Source organism: Pristiophorus japonicus, chromosome 2 (genome assembly GCF_044704955.1).
Source record: "Pristiophorus japonicus isolate sPriJap1 chromosome 2, sPriJap1.hap1, whole genome shotgun sequence".
NCBI lineage: Eukaryota > Metazoa > Chordata > Chondrichthyes > Pristiophoridae > Pristiophorus > Pristiophorus japonicus.
This window is the reverse complement of record NC_091978.1, coordinates 8,437,147-8,455,895: the sequence shown is the minus strand read 5'-3', so window position 1 is coordinate 8,455,895 and position 18,749 is coordinate 8,437,147. Positions and strand designations below refer to the sequence as shown.

General features: G+C 49.2%; 1 protein-coding gene across 1 annotated transcript in view; it reads left to right on the top strand.

Moving 5' to 3' along the window:
- dysf (dysferlin, limb girdle muscular dystrophy 2B (autosomal recessive)) overlaps positions 1-18,749 on the top strand; it is a 220,083-nt gene that overhangs the window by 141,075 nt on the left and 60,259 nt on the right. Inside the window, exon 22 of the mRNA XM_070859521.1 lies at positions 9,946-10,044. Coding sequence (XP_070715622.1) covers positions 9,946-10,044 — 99 coding nt within the window. The remainder of the gene's footprint in view (positions 1-9,945; positions 10,045-18,749) is intronic.

Sequence of the window (18,749 nt, the reverse complement as noted above, 5' to 3'; positions counted from 1 at the left end):
ATTTGCGCACAGCAAGCTCCCACAAACAGCAATGTGATGATGAGCAGATAAGAATTTTTTAGTGATGTTGATTGAGGGATGAATATTGGCCCCAGGACACCGGGGATAACTCCCCTACTCTTACTCCAATAGTGCCATGGGATCTTTTACGTCCACCTGAGCAGGCAGGCGGGGCCTCGGTTTAATGTCTCATCCAAAGAATGGCACCTCCGACAGTGCAGCACTCCCTCAGCACTGCACTGGAGTGTCAGCCTAGATTTTATGTGCTCAAGTCTCTCATCATCATAGGCAGTCCCTCGGAATCGAGGAAGGCTTGCTTCCACTCTAAACATGAGTCCTTAGGTGGCTGAACAGTCCCAATACGAGAGCCACAGTCCCTGTCACAGGTGGGACAGATAGTCGTTGAGGGTAAGGGAGGGTGGGACAGGTTTGCCACATGCTCTTTCCGCTGCCTGCGCTTGATTTCTGCACGCTCTCGGCGATGAGTCTCTGGAGTGGGATCTGAAGTCACAACCTTCTGACCCAGAATCAAGTGGGCTACCCACTGAGCCACCGTTGACCAAGATTAACATAGAGCAGGTAAATCAGGAAGCAGCAATTAGATAACGGCAGGTTTGCGCTTGAGAACCCTGTAGATTGTCGGAGATATGTAAACGGAGGGAGCTGAGGAGATCCACAGTCTTAGAGAAGCGGGAGTTGGAGTAACAGGTAGTGCAATCAATCTCAAAGGAAAGACTTGCATTTCTATAGCGCCTATTCACGTCCTCAGGACATCCCAAAGCGCTTTACAGCCAACAGGGTACTTTTGAAGTGTCATCGCTGTTGCAAGGTTGGGAAATGCAGCAGCCAATTTATACATAGCAAGACCCCATCAACAGCAATGGGACAAACGGTGAGAGAGTCATAGAAGAGTACAGCACAGAAAGAGGCCATGTGGCCCATCGAGTCTGCGACGGTTCTTTCAAAGAGCAATCCAGTTAGTCTCACTCCCCCTGCCCATATCCCTGCCATTTTTTCTTCTTCAAGTATTTATCCAATTCCCGATCGAAGGCGACTATTGACTCTGTATCCACCACCCTATCAGGCAGTGCACTCCAGATTCTAACCAGATAATTATAACAGATGTGGTTGCCGTTGGTTGAGGACTTAATATTGCCCAGGACAATCGTGCCGTGGGGTATGTGGGTTCAAGTCCCACGCCAGGGACTTAAGCACAAAAATCTAGGCTGACACTCCAGTGCAGTGCTGAGGGAGTGCTGCACTGTCGGAGGTGTCGACAGGACACTAGTGCAATGGAGTATTCTAAGTCCAGCTGAGAGAGCAGACGGGACCTCGGTTTAACATCTCAGTTGAAAGACGGGAACTCTGACAGAACGGCACTCCCTCAGCTCTCCACTGGGAGCATCAGCCTAGATTTTGCACTCAAGTCTCTGGAGTGAAACTTGAACCCACGACCTTCTGACTCAGAGGCGAGAGAACTACCCACTGAACCTATCTCAAGGGTAAATTCTGGGGTTCCCTGTTGCCAGTGGGGAGATCTGGTGGGAGCTTGCTGTGCGCAAATTGGCTGCCGCGTTTCCTACATTACAACAGCGACTACACTCCAAAAAGTACTGCGTTGGCTGTGAAGCACTTTGGGACATCCTGAGGTCGTGAAAGGCGCTATAGAAATGCAAGTTTTTTTTTTCTTTTATATAACCGTGTCACGATTCTGGAGAGGATGGGTGAGGGAGCTAAATCGCAGGGAGACTGGAGTAAGATAAAAACTATAGGATGTAGAAAGAAGAAGGATGTTGTTGCAGGTGTCCAGTTTTAGATCCAAACCCGATGGGTTCCTGCCCCCAACTCATTCGCTGCTGAATCGGAAGTCGACCCCATTGTGCATGCGGAGTGAGGCGGTGTGTGCTTGCTAACATCCTGTACTAACTGACGTTTTGTCCTTCATTGCATCGCTGCACTGGCAGACACAGGAGACCATGTGGGTGAGTTTCTCGAAGCCAGTAACAACTCACGAAGGCGGCACTTATCGTCCGATGATTGCGTGGACGCGGTAATCCCTTGAGCCGTTACGCCCCCTTGGACGGTCAGAAGGAGCATAGATCCGGGAGGTTGTTGCCCCGATCTTTTTGGAGGCTGGTGGTTGGGGGATGGTGGGTGTAAGTGGTCTTGCCATTGGTGGTTTCGAATCACCCCCCCCGCTTACAACAGTTCTAGACCCGGGAGTTACAATAGTGAACGGAACACTCAGTTATAGACAGATCTTTTGATCTCAACCGTCACAATGTTTTTATTCAAGTTAAAGCACATACCTGCACCCAGTAAAACATACCCTGGTGGTGTAAAACAAACAGACACAGTACAACACACAACTCTAGCCCGTCTGAACAGGCCCCTATAGCGAAGTACCCACGACTAAAACACCCCTGCTTGGCTCAATAGGCTATCACCGAATCTGTCCAACAGACTGTGCGTACGCCTCTGATCTGCGCAGAAACCTCCCCACTAAACCCCTAAGGCTTGGTTGGGACACACGACACCCCTTCACACTATGCGGTGGTCTTAAGGATATGTGGGCTGGGATAATGTTCACCAGTTACCCCTCTGGCTTACGAGCTGCTTCTCCCGATGAGCGAGGCTCTCGTTGCTCGTCGGTGGGCGTTTCTTCTCTCTTCTCTCCGCCCTGGACAGAGTGCTCGGTCCTTGAGTGCGTTGAGCAAAGCAAGCCAGCATAGAAGAGGACAGAGACAGAGATGGCTGCAAACTGCCGTCTCTTATACCTGAAAAATGCTTGCTGAAATCCTCGTGCCAAAAACAAGTCCTTTGCCTGAGGCAGTCCAAGTAAAGAGCAATGAATCACATCTTCGGCCTGTGCCTTTGTTACCGGGCTATTCCTGGGGATAAAGGCTCCAACGAGTCTGGATGACCAAATGGCTTCCTTTGTCCTGAGGTTCCCGCGCTCCGGGGCTCTCAATCACTTCGATGGCTTGAGCACCGACAAGTTTACCTGATCTCTCACTGATGGGTTCCCATTACATCTTCCTGTGATTTCAGCCATTGATCCATCCCCGCCCCCCCCGCTGATGTGTATTCCTGTGGAACATGTCTAGACCTATCCCAGTCCGCTGTCTGCTCTTCTGCAGTAACAGAAAATATGGAAAAGCACTGTCCAAAACTTAAAATGTTTACGCTGATGCTGTCGATGGTTCCGCCGATTCTTACATGGGGCAGTGGGTGTGGGGAACGGGTAGTTGAACCTCAACCTCTTTCTTTTGGGCTGAGTTAGGAACCTGTGTCACTGATGTGTCAGTGGTGCCATTTTTGGTTAAATGGTAGGATACTGAGAATGTAGAGGAACAGAGGGACCTTGGAGTGCATGTTCACAGATCCTTGAAGGTAGCAGGCCAGGTAGATAAGGTGGTTAAGAAGGCATACGGAATGCTTGCCTTTATTAGCCGAGTCATAGAATACAAGAGCAGGGAGGTTATGCTGGAACTGTATAATACACTGGTTAACCCACAGCTGGAGTACTGCGTGCAGTTCTGGTCACCGCATTACAGGAAGGATGTGATTGCATTAAAGAGGGTACAGAGGAGATTTACGAGGATGTTGCCGGGAGTGGAGAATCTAAGCTATGAGGAAAGATTGGATAGGCTGGGTCTGTTTTCCTTGGAACAGAGGAGGCTGAGGGGAGACCTTATCCAGGTGTATAAAATTATGAGGGATCTGGATGGAGTGGATAGAAAGGGCCTATTTCCCTTAGCAGCGGGGTCAACAACCAGGGGGCATAGATTTAAAGTAATTGATAGAAATTTTAGAGGGGATTTGAGGGGAAATGTCTTCGCCCAGAGGGTGGTGGGGGTCTGGAACTCACTGCCTGAAAGGGTGGTAGAGGCAGAAACCCTCACCACCTTTAAAAAGTACTTGGATGTGGACTTGAAGTGCCGTAACCTACAGGGCTACGGACCAAGAGCTGGAAAGTGGGATTAGACTGGATAGCCTCTTGTCGGCCGGTACGGACACGATGGGCTGAAATGGCCTCCTTCCGTGCTGTAAATTTCTATGATTCTATGATTTTTCTCCTCAAGAAACATAACCACAATGGCCTCTAGTTGCACAGTGGGTTGGATCCTCAACATACTGGGCCCGAAATTGATGAAGGCCTCCACCCGCCCAAGAGCCGCCCAAAGTGCTGCCGGCGGCCGCCGAGGTACTGGACGGTACTTTGGGCGGGATATTCATGGCCGAGATCCCTCGAAGGTCGTCGGGCGACAAATGGACGACGTACGTCACCAATCTGGCCGGTAGCGGGCGGGAGTTCTCGTTCTCCATCCAAGTGCCGCCGAGGATGGAGTCGTGCCCCACGGAGGGGCGAAGACCTGAAAATAAAATTCCATGAGCAAAAAATTGTTTAAAACTATCGGAAGACCTTCGGGGGACCCCATCCAGGTAAGTCGCTGTGGAAAAATCAACAAAATGTTCACCAACCTTTTTTTCACCATCTTCCTACCTGCTGTCGGGGACAGACCAGCCTTCGGCCAGCGGTGCACCCCCCGTTCTGCCGCCGATTCCCGCTGCCTCCCGCCCGCACCAATCCGGCATCTCGGTGGGCGGGAGTCTACTTGCGCGCACCGGCCGTCCGCTGACGTCGCCGGGCGCTTCCCGGCGGCTCTCCCCTCCCGCCCGCTCCAGGCCACGGCGAAAGTGGCACTGGGCGGTTCGAGCAGAGGGATGTCGGCCGCAGTGAGGCCATCAATTTCATAAGAACATAAGAAATGGGAGCAGGAGTCGGACATTCGGCCCCTCGAGCCTGCTCCGCCATTTAATACGATCATGACTGATCCGATCATGGACTCAGCTCCACTTCCCTGCCCGCTCCCCATAACCCTTTATTCCCTTATCGTTTAAGAAACTGTCGATCTCTGTCTTAAATTTATTCAATGACCCAGTTTCCACAGCTCTCTGAGGCAGCGAATTCCACAGATTTACAACCCTCTGAAAGAAGAAATTCCTCCTCATCTCTGTTTTAAATGGTGGCCCCTTATTCTAAGATCATGCCCTCTAGTTCTAGTCTCCCCCATCAGTGGAAACATCCTCTCTGCATCCACCTTGTCAAGCCCCAACATAATCTTATACGTTTCAATAAGATCACCTCTCATTCTTCTGAATTCCAATGAGTAGAGGCCCAACCTACTCAACCTTTCCTCATAAGTCAACCCCCTCATCTCCGGAATGAACCTAGTGAACCTTCTCTGAATTGCCTCCAAAGCAAGTATATCCTTTCGTAAATATGGAAACCAAAACTGCACGCAGTATTCCAGGTGTGGCCTCACCAATACCTTATACAGCTGTAGCAAGACTTCCCTGCTTTTGTACTCCACCCCCTTTGCAATAAAGGTCAAGGTACCATTGGCCTTCCTGATCACTTGCTGTACCTGCATACCATCCTTTTGTGTTTCATGCACAAGTACCCCCAGGTCCCGCTGTACTGCAGCACTTTGCAATCTTTCTCCATTTAAATAATAACTTGCTCTTTGATTTTTTTTTCTGCCAAAGTGCATGACCTCACACTTTCCAACATTATACTCCATCTCCTAAATTTTTGCCCACTCACTTAGCCTGTCTGTGTCCTTTTGCAGATTTTTTGTGTCCTCATACATTGTTTTTCCTCCCATCTTTGTATTGTCAGCAAACTTGGCTACGTTACACTCAGTCCTTTTTTCAAAGTCGTTAATATAGATTGTAAATAGTTGGGGTCCCAGCACTGATCCCTGCAGCATCCCACTCGTTACCAGTTGCCAATTTCGGGTCCACTGTACTATGGGGGAATGAAATTTACCTCAGGTTTCAAAACAAGTGTCTCATGAACTGAGACTATGAACCCTAGTTTTACTTTCCCCTGTGAGTGGAAATCTCCTCTCTGCATCCATCACCTTTCCATAGGCAGGATATCACAGCCAAGTAATTGGAGATCATATGCAAATCATTGGGTTTTACTGCCACAGTGATATTTTGACTCAACTTGTGTCCCCTGATCTGGACGAATAGCCAAACTCGCTGGAATGTCAAGGGGGAGCACAGCTCGAACATTTTGCACCGTAACAGTGGCCCTAGTCCAGTCTGCTGCAGAATGCTGCTCTGCCTCACGGTCCTGCACACAGATGGTGGATGTGCCGCTAAACATTGCCATGGGGACGGTGTCAGGGCGCTCAAGCCTTCGGCAACTGGTTGGCTCCCGGTGCTGTCCCACATTGGCCTCAGCCGCCATTCACCGCGACGCCACTGTGCTCCGTGAAATGGAAAAAATGTTACTTGCCACTTATCACCCTAAGCCTGAGTGTTGTCCAGGTCTTGCTGCATGTAGGCATGGACTGCTCCATTATCTGAGGAGTTGTGAATGGAACTGACCACTGTGCAGTCATCAGCGAACATCCCCACTTCTGACCTTATGATGGAGGGAAGGTCATTGATGAAGCAGCTGAAGATGGTTGGGCCTAGGACACTGCCCTGAGGAACTCCTGCAGTGATGTCCTGGGACTGTGATGATTGACCTCCAACCACAACCATTTCCCTTTGTGTTAGGTATGTCACCAGCCAGTGGAGAGTTTTCCCCCTGATTCCCATTGACTTCAGTTTTATCAGGGCTCCTTGAAGCCACATTCGGTCAAATGCTGCCTTGATGTCAAGGGCAGTCACTCTCACACTCCTGGAATTCAGCTCTTTTGTCCATGTTTGATCCAAGGCCGTAATGAGGTCTGGAGCCGAGTGGTCCTGGCGGAACCCAAACTGGGCATCGGTGAGCAGGTTATTGGTGAGTAAGTACTGCTTGATAGCACTGTTGACAATATCTTCCATCACTTTGCTGATGATTGAGAGTAAACTGATGGGGCGGTAATTGGCCGGATTGGATTTGTCCTGCTTTTTGTGGACAGGACATACGTGAGCAATTTTCCACATTGTCGGATAGATGCCAGTGTTGTAGCTGTACTGGAACAGCTTGGCGAGAGGCACGGCTAGTTCTGGAGCACAAGTCTTCAGCACACCAGCCGGGATGTTGTAGAGGCCCATAGCCTTTGCTGTATCCAGTGCGCTCAGCTGTTTCTTGATATCACGTGGAGTGAATCGAATTGGCTGAAGACTGGCTTCTGTGATGGTGGGGACCTCAGGAGGAGGCCAATATGGATTATCCACTTCGCACTTCTGGCTGAAGATGGTTGCAAACGCTTCAGCCTTGTCTTTTGCACTCGCCTGCTGGGCTCCGCCATCATTGAGGATGGCGATATTCATGGAGCCTCCTCCTCCCGTTAGTTGTTTAATGGTCCACCATCATTCACAACTGGACGTGGAGGACTACAGATCCACTGATTGTGGGATCGCTTAGCCTGGTCTATAGCATGCTGCTTCTGCTGTTTAGCATGCATGTAGTCCTGTGTTGCAGCTTTCCCAGGTTGGCACCTCATTTTTATAGGACAGTGTAGAGGGAGCTTTACTCTGTATCTAACCCGTGCCGTACCTGCCCTGGGAGTGTTTGATGGGACAGTGTAGAGCGAGCTTTACTCTGTATCTAACCTGTGCCGTACCTGACCCGGGAGTGTTTGATGGGACAGTGTAGAGAGAGCTTTACTCTGTCTCTAACCCGTGCTGTACCTGCCCTGGGAGTGTTTGATGGGACAGTGTAGAGAGAGCTTTACTCTGTATCTAACCCGTGCTGTACCTGCCCTGGGAGTGTTTGATGGGACAATGTAGAGGAAGCTTTACTCTGTATCTAACCCGTGCTGTACCTGCCCTGGGAGAGTTTGATGGGACGGTGTAGAGGAAGCTTTACTCTGTATCTAACCCGTGCTCTACCTGCCCTGGGAGTGTGTGATGGGACAGTGTAGAGGGAGCTTTACTCTGTACCTAACCCCATGCTGTACCTGCCCTGGGAGTATTTGATAGAAAAGCGCAGAGGGAGCTTTAATCTATATCTGACCCATGATGTACCTGCCCTGGGAGTGTTTGATGGGACAGTGTAGAGGGAGCTTTACTCTGTATCTAACCCCGTGCTGTACCTGCCCTGGGAGTGTTTGATGGGACAGTGTAGAGGGAGCTTTACTCTGTATCTAACCCCATGCTGTACCTGCCCTGGGAGTGTTTGATGCGACAGTGTAGAAGGAGCTTTACTCTGTATCTAAACCCGTGCTGTACCTGCCCTGGGAGTGTGTGATGCTTTAGATGGAAAGTGTTCCATTCACTGGCGGTGACATCAATCAATTTGATCGCGATGGAATTCACAAAACTATAAGATTTTTGAAGATATTTGACTTTTAGTAAGAATTATCTGTTGCGGGTTCCTTCAGTTGTTAATTATAGTATTATACACTTGGTGATGTTAAGTGTGTTGAGTAATGGAGCTGTGAACCTCTATAACTCGTGGACCATGGCAGACACAAAACAACTTGCATTTACAGTCGGGAGTACCCCACGGTGCTTCACAATAAGACAGGGAAACCCACATTGAGCAACAGCAGGAGATGTTTAAGGCACACTGAGTGACAGTGCAGATAATTAGGTACATTTTAAGGACATTTTTGAAGTGAGGTAGGGAAATGGAGTAGGGTAAGGAGACAGATTTGGGCCTGGATGACATGGCTGTACAACCAATGAGATGGTGGAGGATGATGTTTGAGCAGGAAGCCTGTGTTTGGAGACGGGAGGTCGGGGCCTGTGATTTAGATGGGGAGGAGGCTGCAGAGGTAATATGGGACCAGGCCATTGTGACATTTACAAAGGAGGTGAATTGTGCTCAATATGTTGCACTGGGGGACGGGGAGCCATTGGAGCTTAGTGAGGCCAGGATTGGAAGAGTGAATTGGACCCAGCATGGGGTAGGATGTGGAAGGAGTGAGGTGGATCTTGGGATACTAGATGGAGAGCATTGGAGGACCAGAGCTTGGGTGATGTTAAGGCATGGATGAGGGGTGAGGTTTAGGCCTGGATGAGGGGTGAGGGTTAAGGCATGGATGAGGGGTGAGGTTTAGGCCTGGATGAGGGGTGAGGTTTAGGCCTGGATGAGGGGTGAGGTTTAGGCCTGGATGAGGGGTGAGGTTTAGGCATGGATGAGGGGTGAGGTTTAGGCATGGATGAGGGGTGAGGGTTAAGGCATGGATAAGGGGTGAGGTTTAGGCCTGGATGAGGGGTGAGGGTTAAGGCATGGATGAGGGGTGAGGTTTAGGCCTGGATGAGGGGTGAGGTTTAGGCCTGGATGAGGGGTGAGGGTTAAGGCATGGATGAGGGGTGAGGTTTAGGCCTGGATGAGGGGTGAGGTTTAGGCCTGGATGAGGGGTGAGGGTTAAGGCATGGATGAGGGGTGAGGTTTAGGCCAGGATGAGGGGTGAGGTTTAGGCCTAGATGAGGGGTGAGGGTTAAGGCATGGATGAGGGGTGAGGGTTAAGGCATGGATGAGGGATGAGGTTAATTCGAAGTGCTTGCTGCTGTGGAGGTGGAGATGGGCAGGCTTGGGGTTGGAAAGAATTTGGTGGTTAAATCTCAGCTCAGGACACCCAGGGGTGAGTCAGGGAAGGGAGATGTAATCCGGGAGAAGGCTGGGGTTTTTGACAAACTTCTCACCAACAGCAGTGAGATAAATAACCAAATTAAGCAGTTGGGTGTTGAAGTCACCAGGATAGAAAATCGGATGAAGTGTAAAAGGGGCGGCTGATTGGTCATCGCCCGTCGTCCCAGGCTAATTTTGCCCCCACCGTAGTTTCCGCCCCGTCGGTCATGTGGGAAAATAAGGAAAGACACAAGTAGTGATCCTCGGGGAATGTGTTGATCTGGGGCGTATTGCCGCAAGACCGACCGAGGTAGACGTGACCTGCAGACATTGGACACCCAGGCACTGAGCTCTTTTGGTGCCCAGTCCTCACAGAGTGGACCTACCATCGATGATGATGTTTGTTTTCTCAGGAAGACGAGTTCGTAGACTGGTGGAGCAAATTCTATGCATCGACTGGTGAGAACAACAAGTGTGGAACTTACCTGGAGAAAGGCTTTGACACGCTTGAGGTAAGACGTGCTATACTGTGTGCAAACTGTACTTCAAAATACTTGGTCATAGGGATGTGGGCATTGCTGGCTCAGCCAACATTTATTGCCCATTGCCCTTCAGTGAGCCGCCTTCTTGAACAGCAGAGGGCAGTAAAGAGTCAACCATCATTGCTGTGGGTTTGGAGTCACATAGAGGCCAGACCGGGTAAGGACGGCAGATTTCCTTCCTAATCATTGGCGGTCCCTCGAACGAGAATGACTTGCTTCCACACGAGTTCACAGGTGTTTCAATGAAAGACCTAATATTCCAGGTCCCGAACTAAACCTTGAAGGGTGGAAGATGCCTGTGCGGCGATTGTTTTAACGTGTGGTGACCATTGCACACCAGCCACCACACGGGCTTGACAGAGCTAGACCTTTACCCAGTGGCAAGGGTTAACCAGGACCATTGGAGACCTGCTCTGCTGCACAGAGCTAGTGCGCGCACATATCGCAGTGTGGGCTGGGTCCGTGCTGCCCCTGGGCCCTCGCCTCTTATAAGAACATAAGAATTAGGAACAGGAGTAGGCCATCTAGCCCCTCGAGCCTGCTCTGCCATTCAACAAGATCATGGCTGATCTGGCCGTGGACTCAGCTCCACTTACCCGCCCACTCCCCATAACCCTTAATTCCCTTATTGGTTAAAAATCTATCTATCTGTGACTTGAATACATTCAATGAACTAGTGGCAACTGCTTCCTTGGGCAGAGAATTCCACAGATTCACAACCCTCTGGGAGAAGAAATTCCTTCTCAACTCGGTTTTAAATTGACTTCCCCCGTATTTTGAGGCTGTGCCCCCTAGTTCTAGTCTCCCCGACCCCCAGGTCCCTCTGCACCGCAGCATGTTGTAATTTCTCCCCATTCAAATAATATTCCCTTTTACTGTTTTTTTTTCCAAGGTGGATGACCTCACATTTTCCAACATTGTATTCCATCTGCCAAACCTTAGCCCATTCGCTTAACCTATCTAAATCTCTTCTGGGCCCCGTACCCTCATTTACCGCAGCTCCGCCACGATCTCCCAATGCACCTCCGCCGCACCTCCGCCATAACCTTCCCGCTCGTCCACTGTACCTGGGCCCTGCCGATGTTCCTGCCCATGCTCCAAACAGACATCAGTGAACCAGATGGGTTTTTACGACAATCCAGTAGCTTCCTGGCCACCATGACTGACACTAACTTTTCAATTCCAGGTTTATTTAATTAACTGAATTTAAATTCCCCAGCTGCCGTCATGGTGGGATTTGAACTCATATCTCCAGATCAGTAGTCCAGGCCTCCAATAACATAACCACTATGCTACCGTACTGCCAAGGGTATTATCAGTGCTGGCTGCAGTCAGTAGACATGGCCTCCCAGGTGTCGCAGGAACACTAGGAACAGGAACAAGAACATAAGAAATAGGAGCAGGAGTCGGCCATTTGGCCCCTCGAGCCTGCTCCACCATTCATGGCTGATCTGATCATGGACTCAGCTCCACTTCCCTGCCCGCTCCCCATAACCCTTTACTCCCTTATCGCTCAAAAATCTGTCTACCTCCGCCTTAAATATATTCAATGACCCAGCCTCCACAGCTCTCTGGGGCAGAGAATTCCACAGATTTACAACCCACTGAGAGAAGAAATTTCTCCTCATCTCAGTTTTAAATGCGAGGTCCCTTATTCTGAGACTATGTCCCCTAGTTTTAGTTTCCCCTATGAGTGGAAATATCCTCTCTGCAGCCACCTTGTCGAGCCCCCTCATTATCTTAGAAGTTTCAATAAGATCACCTCTCATTCTTCTGAACTCCATTGTGTATAGAAACATAGAAACATAGAAAATAGGTGCAGAAGTAGGCCATTTGGCCCTTCAAGCCAGCACCACCATTCAATATGATCACGGCTGATCATGCAACTTCAGTACCTCATTCCTGCTTTCTCTCCATACCCCTTAATCCCTTTAGCTGTAAGGGCCACATCTAACTCCCTTTTGAATATATCGAATGAACTGGCCTCAACAACTCTCTGTGGTAGAGAATTCCACAGGTTCACAATTCTCTGAGAGAAGAAGTTTCTCCTCATCTCGGTCCTAAATGTCTTACCCCTTATCCTTGGGCCCAACCTACTCAACCTATCCTCATAAGTCAACCCCCCTCATCTCAGGAATCAACCTAGTGAACCTTCTCTGTACAGCCTCCAATGCAAGAATATCCTTCCTTGAATTGAGCTTGAGTCAAGGGTATAGGGTTTGTACAAAAGCCCCCTTTACGATGGGAAGTCCACTCGCATCCATCAGACACGCGTTTCCTCGCTGGAGCGTCATGCCGGTATTCAGAGCCGCTGCTCCAGTCTCCATTCCCCAGGGCTGTCTGGAGTGGGGCTTGAACCCGTCACCTTCTGACTCCGAAGGGGGAATACTACCACTGGGGCAAAGCCTCACTCCCACAGGAAGTGCGGATTGAGAAAACACCGCTTACCCAATCAAACCCGTACCTTCCACAGACTGCGTAACAGCCTATACTGTCAAACGTATTATAAATGTTGGCTGCAGTCAATAGTCTTGGCTTCCCAGGTACCATTGGAACATAAGAATTAGGAGTAGGCTATTCGGCCCCTCGAGCCTGCTCCGCCATCTCCAAGTTTGCAGATGACACTAAGCTGGGTGGCGGTGTGAGCTGCAAGGAGGATGGTAAGAGGCTGCAGGGTGACTTGGTCAGGTTAGGTGTGTGGGCAAATACATGGCAGATGCAGTATAATGTGGATAAATGTGAGGTTACCCACTTTGGTGGTAAAAACAGGAAGGCAGATTATTATCGGAATGATGACAGATTAGTAAAAGGGGAGGTGCAACGAGACCTGGGTGTCATGGTACATCAATCATTGAAAGTTGGCATACAGGTACAGCAGGCGGTGAAGAAGGCAAATGGCATGTTGGCCTTCATAGCGAGAGGATTTGAGTATAGGAGCAGGGAGGTCTTACTGCAGTTGTACAGGGCCTTGGTGAGACCACACCTTGAATATTGTGAACAGTTTTGGTCTCTTAATCTGAGGAAGGACATTCTTGCTATTGAGGGAGTGCAGCGAAGGTTAACCAGACTGATGCCCGGGATGACAGGACTGACATTTGAAGAAAGACTGGATCGACTAGGCTTATATTAACTTGAATTTAGAAGAATGAGAGGGGATCTCATCGAAACATACCAAATTCTGACGGGATTGGACAGGCTAGATGCAGGAAGAATGTTCCCAATGTTGGCGAAGTCCACAACCAAGGGTCACAGTCTAAGGATAAGGGGCAAGCCATTTAGGACTGAGATGAGGAGAAACCTCTTCACTTGGAGAGTTGTGAACCTGTGCAATTCTCGACCACAGAAAGTTGTTGAGGCAAGTTCGTTAGATATATTCAAAAGGGAGTTAGATATGGCCCTTACAGCTAAAGGGATCAAGGGGTATGGAGCGAAAGCAGGAATGGGGTACTGAAGTTGCATGATCAGCCATGATCTTATTGAATGATGGTGCAGGCTTGAAGGGCCGAATGGCCGACTCCTGCACCTATTTTCTATGTTTCTATGTTTCTATTCTATAAGTTCATGGCTGATCTTCAACCTCAACTGCACTTTCCTGCATTGTCCCTATATCCCTTGATTCCCCGAGAGTCCAAAAATCTATCGATCTCAGCCTTGAATATACTCAACAACTGAGCATCCACAGCGCTCTGGGGTAGAGAATTCCAAAGATTCACCACCCTCTGAGTGAAGAAATTCCTCCTCATCTCAGTCTTCAAAGGCCAACCCCTTATCCTGAGACTGTGATCCCTGGTTCTAGACTCTCCAGCCAGGGGGAAACAACCTCTCAGCATCTACCCTGTCAATCCACCTTGGAATTCTATATGTTTCAATGAGATCACCTCTCATTCTTCTCACATTGGGAGGAGCAGGAGGCCATTCAGCCCCTTGAGCATGCTCCGCTATTCAATTCGATCGTGGCTCATTGGCATCTTACCCGCCTTTGCTCCATATCTGCTGCCACCTGTACCCAACAAAAAAATCTATCAATCTTAGTCTTGAAAATGTCAATTGACCCCCAGCATCCATAGCCTTCTGGGGGAGGGAGTTCCAGATTTTCATGGCCCTTTGTGTGGAAACCCATTAACTGCTATATTGCCGACTAACTCTTCAAACAAACACCACATGAACTCTTCAATATTCTTCACTTGTTTCTCATTGTATTTGATCAACTGTTGAGCATATTCTGCTAACACTTCACAACAATCCACTTTCCCTGACAGTCTTCACTGACTGTTCCTCATATTGTAATCCACTCATTCTTGACTCTCCCGCATTCATCACTCACTTTTCATCAATCTCCAAAGCCACCCATACGAATTTCTTTCCCCTTCAACAAGGATGGCGTTGATATGGAATACATGCCTTTATTCTCGCTGCCTGGAAGAGTGGTGGATGCAGAAACCCTCACCACATTTAAGAGATGGTTGGATGGGCACTTAAAGTGAAGTAACCTGCAGGGTTACGGACCTAGGGCTGGTAATTGGGATTCGACTGGATAACCTTTTGTTGGTCGGCGCAGGGTAAGCACTGCAGGGAATAGAATATGGCCAGGGGGATCTCCTGGACTAGTTTTGATCGCCTGGATGGGTCGGAGAGGAATTTTCCCAGATTTTTTCTCCCTAAATTGGCCTTGGTTTTTATCTGTTTTTTGCCTCTTCCAGGAGATCTCATGGCTCCAGTTGGGGTGGAGTGTAGAATGTTTCCGTATAAGGGGTGTTACAGTGGTGTGGGGCGGACTGGTTGGGCCGGGTGCTCTTTGCCTTTCCGTTATTGTTCATGGGTTTGTATGTAACCTTTAGGGCTGCTGACCGAGGGCCATGTGGCTCTTTGTCGGCTGGTGCAGACACAATGGGCTGACATGGCCTCCTTCTGCGCTGTAAATTTCTGTGTTTCTATGTTTCTGTTAGTCGAGGCGTAGAATACAAGAGCAGGGAGGTTATGCTTGAACTGTATAAAACACTAGTTAGGCCACAGCTGGAGTACTGCGTGCAGTTCTGGTCACCACATTACAGGAAAGATGTGATTGCACTAAAGAGGGTACAGGGGAGATATACGAGGATGTTGCCTGGACTGGAGAATTTTAGCTATCAGGACAGATTCGATAGGGTTGGGTTGTTTTCTTTGGAACAGAGGAGTCTGAGGGGAGACATTATTGAGGTATATAAAATTATGAGAGACCTGGATAGAGTGGATAGGATGGACCTATTTCCCTTAGCAGAGGAGTTAACAACCAGGGGGCATAGATTGAAAGTAATTGGTATGAGGTTTAGAGGGAAGTTGAGGGGAAATGTCTTCACCCAGAGGGTGGTGGGGTCTGGAACTCGCTGCCTGAAAGGGTGGTGGAGGCAGAAACCCTCACCACCTTTAAAAAGTACTTGGATGTGCACTTAAAGTGCCGTAACCTACAGGGCTATGGACCAAGAGCTGGAAAGTGGGATTGGGCTGGGATAGCTCTTGGTCGGCCGACACGGACACGATGGGCCAAAATAGCCTCCTTCCATGTTGTAAATTTCTATGATTCTATGATGAGATCTTCCAGGGTAGCAGATCCTGAGCTGCATGAGTCTGTGACCCTGGTCTCACACCAGCTGTACATTTGACAGAATAAAATCTCTTTCAGTTTGGACAGGACACAGTATTGGGCACAGGGCTTTGACTAGCCACACGGTTGCAATTGATGAGCCCTGGACTCTGGGAAAGTCAAAAGACTTGGGTTGGTCTCCTGTGTTGGTTAGTGGAAAAGGCACTGAGGTTGTTGGCCTTGCTCTGTAAGATATCGATGAGACATCCATGATATGCAAACATGGCCAACACTACAGATGTTCCAGTTCTAGTCTGCAGTGAGCTGGGTGTATTAAAAATGGGGGCTATGATAGGTACATAGGAATTACTAGACCAAGGTCCATCGCGTCATCATCATAGGCAGTCCCTCGGAATCGAGGAAGACTTGCTTCCACTCGAAACACGAGTCCTTAGGTGACTGTACAGTCCAATATGAGAACCACAGTCCCTGTCACGGGTGGGACAGAGAGTGGTTGAAGGAAAGGGTGGGTGGGACTGGTTTGCCGCACGCTCCTTCTGCTGTCTGCGCTTGATCTCTGCATGCTCTCGGAGATGAGACTCTAGGTGCTCAGCGCCCTCCCGGATGCACTTCCTCCACTTGGGGCGGTCTTTGGCCAGGGGCTCCCAGGTGTCGGTGGGGATGTTGCACTTTATCAGGGAGGCTTTGAGGGTGTCCTTGAAATGTTTCCTCTGCCCACCTTTGGCTCGTGCTGCCGTGAAGGAGTTCCGAGTATCTTGTAGATGGTGCACACTGCAGCCACGGTGCGCCGGTGGAGGGCGATTAGGTCAATGGATGGGTTGCCATTCAAGTGGACTGCAGGACCTGGGTAGTGTTAAGCTTCCTGAGTGTGGTTGCTGCAGCATCACTGTCAAACAAGTCCACTGTAAGGCATGTCTGTAGCTCTGACACCCAGTTTCTACTCGAACACGTTGAGAACATTTGGGAGATGGGCAAGAGTAACAAACACTCACTACATTTCTGAATGGTAATGCTCCAAGTGCTTAATACTGACAGATTAAAGAGAATGTTCGCAGAGTAAAGGTTCTAATCCCACAAACCTCAACAATCAATGCAGAAAATGCTCGAATTGTGAAGTTTCCAAACCCACACAGCACCACGATGGATCATATAGTATTCATGGTGCCCCCGGCTCCTTTCAAACCATTAAACTCACCGACTTTATCCCTGTTCCAACAAAACCTTGCATAATTCTTATGTTCTTAAGCTACGAGGAGAGATTACACAAACTAGGGTTGTATTCCCTGGAATTTAGAAGATTAAGGGGTGATTTGATTGAAGGTTTCAGGATATTAAGGAGAACAGATAGGGTAAATAGAGAGAGACTATTTCCGCTGGTTGGGGAGTCTAGGACGAGGGTGTATAATCTAAAAATTAGAGCCAGACCTTTCAAAAGTGAAGTTTGGAAACACTTCTACACACAAAAGGGTGGTAGAAGTTCAAATCTCTCTTCCCCAAATGGTAATTGATGCTAGATCAAATGTTAATTTAAAATCTGAGGATGATAGCTTTCGGTTAACCAGAGGTATTAAGGGATATGGGCCAAAGGCGGGTATATGGAGTTAGGTCACAGATCAGCCCTGATCTCATTGAATGGCGGAACAGGCTCGAGGGGCTGAATAGCTCACTCCTGTTCCTATGTTCCTGTGATTAACTTTTAATGCCATCATCATCATCATAGGCGGTCCCTCGAACGAGGATGACTTGCTTCCACACCAAAAGGGATGAGTTCATAGATGTTTCAATGAAGGACCCGATGTTCCAATCCTGAACTCCAGGGGCGGAAGATGCCTGTGCGTGGATTGTTTTAACGTGTGGTGACCGTTGCACATCAGCCACCACACGGGCTTGACAGAGCTAGGTCTTGGTCCAGTGGCAAGGGTTAACCAAGACGACTGGAGACCTGCTGTGCTGCACGGACCTAGTGCGCGCACATACCGCAGTGTGGGCTGGCCCGTGCTGCCCCTGGGCCCTCGGCTCTTCTGGGCCCCGTACCCCCATTTGCCGCACCTCTGCCATGACCTCTCACCGCTCCTCCGCCACAAACATTCGCCGCACCTCCGCCACAATCTCTCACCACTCACCCATCACCCACTGTGCTCGTTGACCTACATTGGCTCCCGGTTAAGCAATACCTCAATTTCAAAATTCTCTTCCTGGTTTTCAAATCCCTCCATGGCCTCGCCCCTCCCTATCGCTGTAATCTCCTCCAGCCCCACAACCCCCCACCTTGTTTCATTTATCTCTCTCCCTATCTTAATTGCATTGTTCTTTGCCTCTCTTTATTTCGGTTTCTGTACGTGACTTGGCTTTGAATAAATATTCTAACTTGCACTTGCTGGTTCAGACTCTGTGTGCCTCAGTAAGGACTCTTCAATCTGAATGGTTAAGGAGATACGGTGGCTTTCCCTGTTCATACAGGTGCCAGATCCCCTGTTTTGGATTTCTAACCACTGCAAGTTCCAGCGCAAAAACCCATATAGTCTGTGGGCAAATGTACAACAACAACTTGTAGTTATATAGCACCGAGAACAAGGGTAACCAACAGGGCACGCCACAGGATGCCCCGCTCCACCACTTCTGGGCCAGTGTTTTATTCAGGACAAATCCGGCAAACCACCCCAGCAGTTTACTCTCAATTGTCAGCAAAGTGATGAAAGGTGTGATTGACAGTGCTATCAAGCGTCACATTCTCACCAATAACCTGCTCAGCGATGCCCAGTTTGCGTTCTGCCAAGACCACTCGGCTCCAGACTTCATTACAGCCATGGTCCAAACATGGGCAAAAGAGCTGAAAGAGTTGCTTGACACTTCCAAGGCAGATGGACTGCAGCAGTTTAAGAAGGCAGCTCACCACCATCTTCTTTACTGCACCCTCTCTAAGGCCTTCACATCCTTCCTAAAGTGCAGAATTGGACTCTGCCTTTTGTACTCTGTGCCTTTTTTTAACCCCGTATACTTTTTTAACCGCTTTCTCAACCTGCCCTGCCATCTTCAACGATTGGTGCACAGATACCCCCGGTCTTTCTGTTCATCATGCACCCACTTTAGAATT